The sequence below is a fragment of the Urocampus carinirostris genome, chromosome 2, assembly GCF_059441175.1.
Source record: "Urocampus carinirostris isolate Australia breed hairy pipefish chromosome 2, RoL_Ucar_1.0, whole genome shotgun sequence".
Classification (NCBI taxonomy): domain Eukaryota; kingdom Metazoa; phylum Chordata; class Actinopteri; order Syngnathiformes; family Syngnathidae; genus Urocampus; species Urocampus carinirostris.
The window spans coordinates 21,850,486-21,863,359 of record NC_142350.1 but is presented as its reverse complement, the minus strand read 5'-3'; the positions used below and the strand labels follow the sequence as shown (position 1 = coordinate 21,863,359).

Sequence of the window (12,874 nt, the reverse complement as noted above, 5' to 3'; positions counted from 1 at the left end):
GAGGCGGTGCCTGGCCGCGTTTCAGCGAATAGAAATCGGCGCCTCGCTCTTTCCAGCGGCCGACTTGCCTCAGCTGTCAGCCGCCCAACCTTCTCCGTCAGACTTGGGATAAAGTTTCTCCTTTGGTCCGCTGCCACCTTCCGCCGATGGCTCCAAGCGTGCAGCTAAAAGAGGCAATTGCCGACGTGCACGAGGGCATCCGGGCCATCCTGCTTGGTCCACCCGGGGCCGGGAAAGGAACTCAGGTGAGCGAAAGGAGGCGGCTAGCGTTAGCCTGTTGCGGCTATCTCGTACGCGTGGAATCTAGCCGGATGCTAATGCTAATTTGGAAAAGACCCCAATTCGATTTCCTGTCAGACGGCAATAGATTTTTGTTTAATTGTTATTTATTTATTCATTCTGTTACTCTAAAAATCTTTTTTTTAAAGAATGCCGGGCGTCTCTGTTATTTAAGTAAAAAACCGACAACCTCAATTTGTACAGAAAAGCCTATTTTCACACGTTCAAATGAATGTAAGTCAATACAATTACTTATTCTATTACTGTTGTATTTATCCAATCTCATTTTGCAGAATATCAAATTAGGGTTTGAAGTCGGTGTTAACGGACAGTGTGTACTATTTGACCAATAGACGTGTCCTTATTTGTTGTGCTACTGAAAACAAGAGCTAAAAACACACATCGAAGAATACAAACTCCAGACACTCAAAGTGATCAAACTGCAAGCCTCCCCCCAGAGTTTCACAAGATTTTCGGGGAACTGTTGCAACAAAATGGTGGGTTATTGGTTGAGGCTCATGTAAACTAAAAACAAATTTATACACTCTGTCCTTTTTAATGTTACTTTCATTTCATGAAAATTTACCATTTCTTGAAGTCTTCTCATCTCATCTCATCAGCCGTACCGCTTATCCTCATTAGGGTCGCGGGGGGGCTGGAGCCCATCCCAGCCATCTCCGGGCACTGGGCAGAGGACACCCTGAACTGGTTGCCAGCCAATCGCAGGGCACACAGGGACAGACAACTCATTCGCTCATTCACACCTAGGGACAATTTGGACCGGCCAATTCACCTGAAATGCATGTTTTTGGATTGTGGGAGGATAACGGAGTGCCCGGAGGAAACCCACGCAAGCACGGGGAGAACATACAAACTCCGCACAGGATGTCTGGAGCTGGATTTGAACCCACGACAGGTTCCCATGACATGAACTGTGCTGCACAAGCGCTAACCACTGCGCCGCCGTGCTGCCCTTCTTGAAGTCTTGATTTTGAAAATACATTTAGAAAGCAGCTCATTCAATATTCGGTTCCTTTTAGATTAGAAACGTCTTTACTGTCAATTATCATAAAGTAGTGTACATTGTTTACTAAAAAATAAGACTTGGCACTCCAGAAAAAAGACTTAAAAAATGAATCGGCATTATTGCAGGTAAGATCGGTCCTACAAAATTCAGCCCGGCCCAACCTGAGTCGCGGGTACATAAATCTGAACCTGCTCAAACCAGACTGATTAACTTGATTCCATAAGCGAGCCCGAAATAAACCCGAAGCTTGAATTTTCTGCTGAGTTAAACATGAAGCTTTACTCCAACGGTGCGTACATAAGTGCCGAACTGTGCGTTTCAGCTGAACTGCGCAGCTTGGGGTTTACTCGAGTCCCTCAATGCAAGTGCAGCGCCTAAATAAATGTTTTGGCACTGAAGCGCTTATCTCAGCGACGTGCAGAGAACTAAAGTGACGCCAAATGAAACGGCACCAAAAAGAAAATCATATACTGCAGATAACAAGCTTCAAATAGTGAAATATTTAGTTGAAAAGCAGATGGATTGTAAAGCTTGTAAGCTATTGGCGAGAAGCGAAAATGACTGCCGCGTGCGAGGTGGAGGGAGGAAGCGGCGCCTCTTTTACCCCAACAGAGAGGAGGAAAATTTCTTTGGATAAGGTGATTTGGAGTTAATCTGATTGTTTGGTAGAATTTTATTTATCTAAATAATTCCTTTAGAAAAGTAGCTGCATGAGTGCAGATCCTCTACTAAGGGGGAAAAAAGGGAAAAATGGCGCAAGGAAAAGTCGGCCGGCCCGACTTAATGATTGACTTTTTAAGCCCGGGCCCATGATCTTACCTCCAGGCAACATACACAAAGTAGTGGTAGGTGACTGGCCCAAGTTGTAAGTGCATCAGAAGAAAAGTGCAATAATAAATAACGACTGAAGCAGCAACATTCAGCACAACAAAGAAATAAGATAACGAATGTCCATTCTTTTTTTAAACCAAGGCTCCTCGACTAGCCGAGCGCTACTGCGTCTGCCACCTTTCTACCGGGGACATGCTGAGGGCCATGGTGGCGTCTGGATCGCCGCTTGGCCAAAAGCTTAAACAGACGATGGACGCCGGCAAACTGGTGAGCGTCGTTCGCGCCGTCCGACAGGGGCGATTGTGGGGGTCCCTTTTAAGCTATCGCTGCGGTTTAGGTTAGCGACGAGATGGTGGTAGAACTCATTGAGAACAATCTGGACACGCCCCCCTGCAGGAAAGGCTTTCTATTGGACGGCTTTCCTCGTACCGTGAAGCAAGCCGAGCTGGTGAGTGTTGTATTCAGGGCTGCAACGAAACAATATCGTCCTCACCGATGACTCGGTCAATTTTTTTTTTTTTTTTTGATGAATCAGATTTCTTAAAGACTTCCGTTTCCGTCTCTTTATTCAAATATTGAAGTTTTGGACTGATAGAAAAAAAGTGCACAAAACAACTGAATATCTATATTATAGAAAGTGTTTGTCAATTAACTTGGCAATAAAGAAAAATACATACAATATATGCTATACACCTGCAAACACGTTAGACACTCTTCGTACAACTATTTCCAAAGGCCTGGAGAGAGATGGGTGCCACCTGGTTGTACTTGCCCAAGACACAACACAGGAAATGGTTCCTCCTAAGACTCGTGTGGTTAAGAGATCTAATTACGCCCATCCACTTATCATACAACACAAAAATATAATGATAAATACGTTTCATTTTAATGTGTAGCATTTTGTTTTATCCACAAACAATATATCATAAATGTCAACCTATATATTGTTTTTTTTTTCAATACATTTGTTCTCTTTGCTAACTCTTGGAATATGATAATCGTTCCCAATATGAGAAGGCTTAAGAAGCGAGCCCTTGAGTAGAGTTAAACATGTCATTATTATTATTGACCGTTTGTTTCATGATGAAACAGTCAAACACTACAGAGTTGAAACTCTTATGCCAATTTTGTTTGTAAAGATCTAAAAAAAAAAATGTAAGAACTTCTTTATGAAATGGGTCTTGGCGCCATCTGCCGGAGAAAAGTGGTACTGCAACACTCGCGTCACAACAGAAGTGTGTGCACTCTCATTTACAGTGATATAACGTAAGTAGTGTCTCAAATCACGCGATACAACTAATTTGGGATCAAATTGGTTATAAACTATCTTAATAAACAATTTAAATAATTAGTTGTTGCAGCCCAAGTTGGATTGGCTGCCTCTTGCAGTTGGCCTTGGTTTACACTTTTTTTTGTCCGCTTTCAGTTGGACGAGCTGCTGGATAAGCGGCACGAGAAGCTGGACTCGGTCATCGAGTTTTCCGTTGACGATTCCCTGCTGGTGCGCAGGATCTGTGGCAGGTGATTTTTGCTAGGTTTCGCTGTTTGGCATTTCACTTGATATGGTCTGTTTTGACTTTTCCTACAGGGTCCTTAAGTGCTTGAAATAGTTGATAATGCTTGATTTTTAATGTTGTGTTTTCTAGGATATATTAGTGCTTGTAAATAATGGAAATTGTTGCCATGTTTCTCAACAACTATGCTTGAAAATCACGCAGACAGTGCTCACTGGTGGCGTGGCTTGGCTTTGCCAGTGCATTTTTTTTTTCCCCTTGGGATTAACAGCCGCTGACATTAGTTTGTATGGCATTTTCTTATAAAGCTTCATCGCGCCCTTTGGATCACGCTTAAAAGGCAAGCTGCATGCCACACCGTAGCAGGGTGTAATGAAATTTGTATTAGTGCAAGGATTATGCATCAGTTGTGGACATTTTTTGAGTCATGCATAAATTAAGGTAGCACATAAAGGAAGAGAGTAAATAGGAAAAGGGTGCTGCTGCAGAAATCCTACAGTAATACTGAAAAGATACCAGGACTATAAAGATGCTCCAAAGATATCACTGCAGTAAGACTACAGCTATACAAAAAAAAATACTATGGAAATATTACAAAAAATACTACAGAAGTATAACTTAAGTAATTCTACAAAAAATATAAGTACAGCACTTGTTGACCTTCGAAACTTTTCCTGAGCCGCGTAGTAGTAGTGCATCACCGCACTCCTGTCCTGGTACTGCGCAATGCAGAAAAGTACGCGTAGTGGCAAATCAGCTAAACTTCAAATGCTAACCCATGGAAATGGGACAAAAATACTACTACACAAATACTGGTACTACAAAAATACTCCCCCAAAAAACCTTCAGTAATGCTACAGATTTACAAAAAAATCTACTATGGACACACTACAGAGGTCGTAGGTTCGATTCCTGGCTTCTCGGCGTTAAATGTCGAAGAGTCCTTGTCCAAAACAATGAAGCCCGAGCCCCCTGATATCAGTTCATATTGGTGTGTGTGTGAATGGGTGTGAAGCACTTTGTAAAAGTGTTTTGGAGGTCTTCGGTGACCAAGAAGAGCGTTGTATACCGTAAATTCCGGACTATAGAGCGCACCTGATTACAAGCCGCACCCACCACATTTTAAGAGGAAAACCGATTTTGTACTTACACAAGTGGCACCTGTATATAAGCCGCATGCGCCCACATTAAAAAAATGTAACACAAAATAACCCAAACCCGACTTTAAGTCCCGCGATTGAAACTGAATGTCCTTCATAAAAGTACAGAGTCCAAAAATCACAGCCGGCAAAATGAACGGAAAATGATAACGGTACTTAAGGTTTGATGCAGACCTGCAGAGTCCGGGTCCCGTTGAAAGTAATCCAAGGAAAAAAGTGTATATTTTCAAAGGTAAGGGTGGTAAAAATATATATCCACTATTGTCCGCCGCGTCCACCAACACTAACATTTACCGGTCCCCACTTCCCGTCACCCCGCATTTGTTTTGCCCCTTCTTTTTTATTCGCCCGTGCAAAATATATCAGAATAAGTGTCTGAAATAAATGCATTACAAAAATATACAGTTGCTAATACAGATTATACATGGTTACACATATTTACAAAGAAAGACGGTACACCGAGAGAGTTTTCAAAGCTTTAATAATAATAAAATAACTTTCCTCCCAAACGGTGCCTGCGACAGGGCAGTTAATGGTAGCAACACGCTCGCAACACAGTAAACGGGTCTGTTAAAAAAACATACCGTACTTGTAAAAATCATGGTAAACCGTCCTCATCTTCCTCCTTAGAACTGAAGCCATCAAAGTCGTCTTCCTCAGTGTCGGAAAGAAACTTTGTCATATAGACGTCGTCCCACGCTCCCTTATTCCAAAACACGCTAGCAACACGCTCGCTCCTTATTTATCGGACTGCTCGATTGCTTTTAGCTTGAAAGCTGCGTCATGTGCCTTTCTTTTTGCATTTTGCATGATGAGGGTATGTTTACGCTAATTTAATTTATGCACAAGCCAAGAAGTTGCAGTCTTCCTCGGCGCATATATTCCACCGGTCTAAATCTTACCTTTTGTACTCGAGCGCTGCTGGCGGCCGTTAGAAAAATTACATAAATTGGCCCCATCACTGAATACGCCGCAGGGTTGAACGTTTGGGAAAAAAGTGGCGGCTTATAGTCCGGAATTTACGGTACATGCAGACCATTTCCCAGTGGTAATTTGTAACAGGAAGAACTTCCTGCAACTGAAAATGTAAGCTACATTTACTGTAATCATACCCAACCCATATATATTGGGTGGAGATTTGTCTCAAATATATTTACACATGTATTGTTCAGATCCACAAATGTATAGTTTTCTCAACATCTAAAAATCACATTTCTTGAAAAATGCACAGGAAATATATATATTTGTGGATCTGCAAAATGTTTGATCCACACCATAATACTTCATTTAATGGTACTGTAGGAATTGAAGAATGGGGTTTGAAAGTCCTTTTAAAAATTGCTTGAATTTGGCCTTGAAAAAGATGTACAAACCCTGTTCCTAGTGTTTTTTGTAGCATTTTTATAGATATACGTTAGACTTTTGATTTTATTTTGGGAAGTGTTTTCATCTTACTAGTATTTTACAATTTTCATATGTATGATGTTTTTTTTAACCTTTATTTCTGGATTTTTTGTATTTGTGTGTGTTTTCTTTTAAAAAGTATGTTTAGGTAGCATTTTAATGTTTCTATGCATTCTACAACATAGCATGTCATTTCGTTTGAGTTGACATTGACCTTTGTCTCCATCTTGCCACCCTTCATTTCTTTCCCGGCAGATTGATCCATCAACCAAGCGGCCGCTCTTATCATGAGGAGTTCAACCCACCTAAGGAGGCCATGAAAGATGATGTAAGGAGTTCAGGGTTTTCTTTTCGAAGGTATCCCCAAACATACTTTTTTTTCCAATCGTGCACAGAACATTTAGTGTTCCTACCCACAATTATGCAAGTATGCCGCGGGTCTTAAGAAATTATGTCCCAAAATGGACCTATCCCGCTTGTTTCCGCCATCTCTGACTTCATTGAAGGAACACATCAAAATGGGGAATCCCATTAACACAACATGTGAGGCCATGTTTGAAACAGACTGCGAGTGCAGTGAATGATTGCACATTTCTGTTTGGAGTTGGGCAATTGTGGCTTTTAAGGTTTTTCGCTGCGTGTGTCAAGGTTGTTAGAATTTTATACAGCTTGCGTCATACCATGCTGAGGGCTTTCCTGTTTTGTGTGCTCCTAATAGGTGCTTGTGGGCTGCCGTGTTTTTGACCGGCTAGCCTGGCGTTGGTGCCAGTTTGGTCGTGTCCCTTGGTTTATTCCTGGCCGGCTTTGGGTTTATCACTGTGTCGCTTTTCGTTGTTAGCACCCAGTTAGCTTGACTGCTCACTTTGTGTTTTTTGATCAACTAGCCCGGTGTTGGCAGTGGTTTTGCTGTGTTCCTTGGTTAATTCCCAAGCGGATTCAGGTGTAACGCTGCAGCCGTTGCCACTTTTTGTTGTTGGTTCCAGGTTAGCCTGGCTGCTCACTGCTTGTATTTTGGCCAGGTAGTACTGCGTTCTTCCGCTGAGACTGCGGCCGCCTTTCGTCATTGGTGTGGTTAGCCCCCTGTTGGCAGCTCTCCGTGTTTTATTTATTTATTTTCCTCACCAGTTGGCTTTTGCGTTACCTTGACTGCTTCCAGGGGGTCGGCAACATAGGGCTCGTGAGCCATATTTGGCTCTTTTCATGAGCGTAAAGGGCTCTCGGGCCATTTACGGCCTTTTTCTGAGTACAGACCCTCCCCTACCTAAATCATTTAACTTGCGTAAAATGGTAGACGCGAACATTTTTTTCGGGGTGTCGAAAAATATCCAGACATTGCTGGAAGTTAGATTTTGTATTGTTTGCACCTTTTTCAGAGTACATGACACTACTGAAGTGCTTTTCGTAACTCAAATGTTTGTAAGTAGGGGAGCGTCTGTATTTACAAAGAAAGAGTTTGAAAAATATAGGGTACCTTAATTTAACCCCGTAACGTTCCGCTAGTGGGCCGCCGGACTTTTGATAAACATATATAGGTCATCACAAACTCACCAGTCACTGAAATACGTCATGCCACATTTAATTGAAAAGCTCCAGTTCTGGGATTTAAGTTTTTTCAAGATATACTTATCAGAGAAACATCACGATCAGCTTGAAACAAGATACCCGAAAATCGTAAAGCAGGCTTAACTCACCATTACGTCCCCTGGCCGTCTACAACTTCTTTGAATGTCTCCAAAAATGGCTTTATTACATCAAGGACATCTGTAGACTCCAACCGTGTAAAATATTTATTCCAACACAATAATGCCGGGAGTAAAATGGGAATCTGCCTTTAACATTTCTGCTTCTTTGGAAGTTGCTTCTTGTAATCTGTTCGTCTCGCCACATTATTTCCGTTTACAAATAAACAGACTCGTTAAATTATTCCCAATATGTTAGTTGGCGTTCTCCTTTCGATTGACACATTTTCCATGATCAGAGTCTGTTCAAGGTAGCTTTCTTCATGCGCAAAGTTACATTAAACTTGCCCCTTCCCTTTACTGCTCGGGTGCCCCCGGCGGCTGTTGGAAAAGAAATGCATATGCCGCATCGATGCATAAGCCGCAGAGTCGAAAGCTTGTGACAAAAGTCGCGACCTATAGTCTGGAATTTACCGTACTAGTTCCTCACGTTTTGCATGTTAAATAATTTGGGAATACCTTTTTTAAAAAGTACATTTTCATTTTAAAACTTACCTTTTGCTCTGGCACTTAAATGTGGTCTCCCCTACTTTTCGGGTTGGCTGTCACATCCTTCAGGTGACAGGCGAGCCTTTGATCCGCCGCAGCGACGATAACGAAACGGCACTGCGATCCCGCCTGGACGCCTACCACCGGCAGACGGCACCCCTAGTCAAGTACTACAGCGCCAGGGGAATCCACTCAGCCGTGGATGCCGCCATGAGCCCCGACGTGGTGTTTGCCTCCATCGTGGCCGCCTTTACGGCCGCCGCCGAGGCCCCCCTGGCTCGCGCCACCGCCTGTAAGTTGTCTTCATATTCCGGATTGCGGCAGAGAACTCCAAATCCTATCCACTGAATCAATGTCTTGCAACCTATGTGCCAATTTTATCACTGCAAACAAGCATGCCATTGTTCAGGAAATTTGTTCTCTTCCATTGATCAGCCAAGTAACTTCAACAAATATCCATAACAGTAGTTGGCAGCAGATTCCTTTTTTAAAAATCTTTTTGTATACAGGGGTACCTCGGTTTTCGAACGACTCTCAGTTCGAACAAATCGGAGTTCGAACGCCGGTAATGCGTGAGTGCGTACGCTAGGGTGCGATGCTGAGCGGCGTACGGGTGTAGATCGCTCTTTTCGTGACCAACTGTTATCGCGTGCGGACGTGCTTCGTTTTGCTTTCGCTTTTAATATAGGTGTACGAAGTGTTTTAGCCCCTAATTATGCCTCCGAAGAAAGTCAGTGCAAGCAGCAAAGTTGCTACTGGTGAAAAAAGAAAAGTAGTGCGTACAACTAAGAAAGAAATAATGGCAAAATATGAAGGAGGTGGAGTGTCTGATCTTGCTAGGGATTACCCCACCTGCGCCTTCTGCTGACCACCACAAAGGTAAGAAATCCTATTCATAATTATTTTCTTTATCCTTTTTTTTTTAGATTTTTGCACGTTCATGCTAGCGTAATCTTTCGTACGGAAGATTATGATAACGCGAACGTACGATTAGCCTGGGTTAGCTTTATGTTTATGTTAAACATTCAAGGTAAACATTCAGGGTGTTGGAACGGAGCCCCCTTTCCAATGAACCGCTCACCACTTCTTGTGGAGACACCGGTGCTAATTGACTTGTAAACAACCTGATTCTTTTATTTTTACACGTTCATGTTAGCGTAATCTTTCGTACGGAAGATTGCGATAACGCGAACGTACGATTAGCCTGGGTTAGCTTTATGTTTATGTTAAACCTTCAAGGTAAACATTCAGGGTGTTGGAACGGATTAAAACGATTTACATTATTTTTAATGGGAAAATGATTTCGGTGATCGAACAAATCGGTTTTCGAACAGGGTTCTGAAATCGATTATGGTCGAGAACCGAGGTTCCACTGTACTTATTATCTTCACATGAGGTATTACATTTGATTGAATAACAGGCACATCGCTCTTACTCATTCTAAGTCTTTTGGCTATTTCTCCAGATAAAAGATAATATACAATAAAACAGGTTGAAAAATATCGTAAAAAGATCTAAAATAATTAACCTGTGTTCCCTCCTGAGACACGATGACCTCAGGAATAGCTTTGCACTGTCAATCAAAGCAATATGACAATTTAAGCTTAAGAAAAGGAACGACATGAATGAAGTTTCAACCATTTTGGACAGACTGTGCCTTGATTTAAAAAAAAATAAACAAGTGTGCCTTGCCTTCAAAAAGGTTGGGAAAAACGGCCCTAGATCACTGGGGATACAGATGTAACATGAGCATTCATTAGATTTTATTTCAATATCACACTATTTCACCAGATATGTTCGATAAGAAATAAGAAAACAAAGTGAGTAAAAATCAGTGAACGTTTCACTTTTTTCAGCCCAAACTAAGCTTTGTAACTGACACAAAATGTAATGAAATGCTGCCATGCGTTTATCTTTCAGAACGACCTAATTACTTCCCACAATGCTTTTCTCTTCATTCAGTTCAGAATCTCGTGCGTTTTGTAAAGAATGTGATTTGGCGATTCAATACTGTATTTCAATCGTCCCTAACCTTTTATGTTCCACGGCCCAATTTAATGTCTGACTATATTCTGACCTCCCAGCCCAATAATTTCAACGAAAAATGGTGTGATTGGGAGATAAAACCTGTCTGTATTCCTAGTGGATTGGACATGGCGCCTCCCCCCTGCGTTTCAAATTCGATTCCTGTAGCGTTTCATTTTTTCCAATTGTGATTAGTGATAGATTTACACTGATCAATGAATGCACTAATTCACTTATTTTTGTGCAACCTTTGCCCTTACAGTAGTTTTAATTCCATGCGCCATATAGCCTTATATATGGATTTTTTTTTTTTTTTTGTGGGTCGCGCCTTATAATACAGTAAGCCTTATAGTGTGGAAAATACGATGGCTAGATTTTTTTTGGGGGGGGGGGTTTTAAGGGTTATTGTTCTATCTTCGTTATTCATTATCCATTATCCGTTATCGGTCAGTTCATAATACGCTACAAAGCCTAGGAGCCGGGACACTTACTCTCAGCCAAAAGGCAAAGCTAAGGTCCTAGCCCTAAAGCCTTTCTGCGATCATTGCGAACGCACCGTTCCCGGAGGTACTGCAATACCGGGCCGATGCGTGGAGTGGACAGAGCAAGCTCTTATTCCATCTCCGGAATGCAAAAATCAAAGATCATGGCAAAGGCCAAGCTAAGGATCATGGCAAAGGCCAAGCTAAAAGGCCAAGCTAACTGAATATGAAGTACACAGTCCAAAAACAGGGCTGAATCATATTTGTTTTTGCCCCTAAATGTGCTTTCAAGAGGAACGGTTTATCGTTGACCAGTTTTCTCTTTATTCCCTGCCATGTTAAGTCCAGAAGGTCCGTTCACACGTTTCCTGCATACAGACAAGAGTGCGGCAGTGGGGAAACAATAGCAGATGTTTTGGGTTTTCCCAGGAGAAACCTTTCACCCATAATCATTCTCAGACTAGCGCTTTGATCGTTTATCCCCCCCCCAACCACCAAAATATGAGCTCATGTCTATGTCACTTCCCAGAATGCTCCTGTGATGCTTGCTTTCAAAGACTGAGCTTCCAACTAAATAAACATACCCTCTTGTTTTGTTCTTTTTCCCAGCTGCTTGATTCCCAAAGATGCTCTCACATCAAGGACTTGAGGAACGCTGGATGAAAGAGGGAGAGGGAGATCCTTATGGTGACGGGGGCTTTGATAGCGGTCTTCAAGCCGTGGCCAATTCAGAGCAAGGCGAGCTTCTTCTTGATCATTCCCGGTGCTTGATTTTCCAATAAAAGTCAACTATTTTATATCTCCTGTATTTGCATTTTATTTTACTTATTTTGGAAGTGTCGAGGAGATCGTTAATGCTAACGCTGTGTGGGTAAAGTATGGACATTCGTTTACACACAAAAAGAAAAGGAAGTAAAACTTCAAAAAACAGGTTAATCGTCTGTGTAGTAAAATCCAAAATAAATAACCGGAACCTCAGTGATAACAAATGAGGGGTAAAAATGTTATACTTACAAAAGATGGTAATTTAAGAATACAGAATTTTGTAAACTGTGGGATGGTGTGCCTTGAAATTGTTTATTTGAAAAAAGTGCCTTTGGTCCATAATGATCTTTTAAGTATACAGGTGTTGAACATGCAGAGTCTGTGCCAGATCAGGCCCGTGAAGGATTTTAATTTGGCTCGTGAGACAAGACCCAGAAAAGCACAAGAGAAAAACCAGCTGCAGTTCGGAATATGTCCACTTGATGTTGACAAATCCAGCTGCCACCCGCAAAGCAACGGGAGCTGGATTACTTTCCTTTTCCGTCTCTCTTTCACTTTCTTTCCCTTCCTCTCTTTCTGACCCTCTCTTTTACTATATGTATCTCTCAATATATTTATATATTTATCTCCTTTTCACTCTCGCTATTCTTGTCCATCTTAAGTTTTCTCTCTCCTTTTTTCAGTCTTTCACTTTCTTTCTCTTTCACTGTTTTTTTTTTCATCAGAGTTCTCCACCTTTCCCATTACCTTTTAATCTCTTGTCACATATTTTCTCTTATCTTTTGTCTCGGTTCTTGGTTCTTTCTCTTGTTCTCTTTCTTTGCTGTCTCTTTCGTTCTGACCTTTTTCTATCTCTTTCCCTTTCACTTGCTCTTTCTTTGCCTAACTTGTCCTGTCTGTCTGTCTTTCTTACAAGTTATCTCTTCCTCCTTGTGTCTGTCTGACTGTCTTTGTCACTTGTTCTCTCTCCCTCTTACTGGCTTGATCCACTTCACCTCCCCCGTGAGTTTTTTTTCTTAACTAAGTGCCCCCCAAGCTAAAATTGTACTTAAACTTTAAGGAGTTTGAACAATTTTTATTGACACTTTTGACGGCAAATAAACAATGTGAGGTTTGAAAAATTTTTATCGACACTTTTAACAGCAATTACCTGACGCGT

At 41.7% G+C, this 12,874-nt stretch overlaps 1 protein-coding gene and 1 pseudogene across 1 annotated transcript; one reads left to right on the top strand and one right to left on the bottom strand.

The window, feature by feature from the left end:
- Positions 1 to 25: 25 nt before the first annotated feature.
- On the top strand, positions 26 to 11,749 carry ak2 (adenylate kinase 2). The gene is made up of 7 exons (XM_088329361.1): positions 26 to 245; positions 2,279 to 2,404; positions 2,475 to 2,585; positions 3,564 to 3,658; positions 6,471 to 6,543; positions 8,513 to 8,735; positions 11,560 to 11,749. Exons 1-7 carry the CDS (start codon positions 147 to 149, stop codon positions 11,565 to 11,567), a joined length of 735 nt encoding a protein of 244 aa, XP_088185487.1. The 5' UTR covers positions 26 to 146; the 3' UTR covers positions 11,568 to 11,749.
- On the bottom strand, positions 11,014 to 11,174 carry LOC148371339 (U2 spliceosomal RNA; annotated as a pseudogene).
- Positions 11,750 to 12,874: the final 1,125 nt, after the last annotated feature.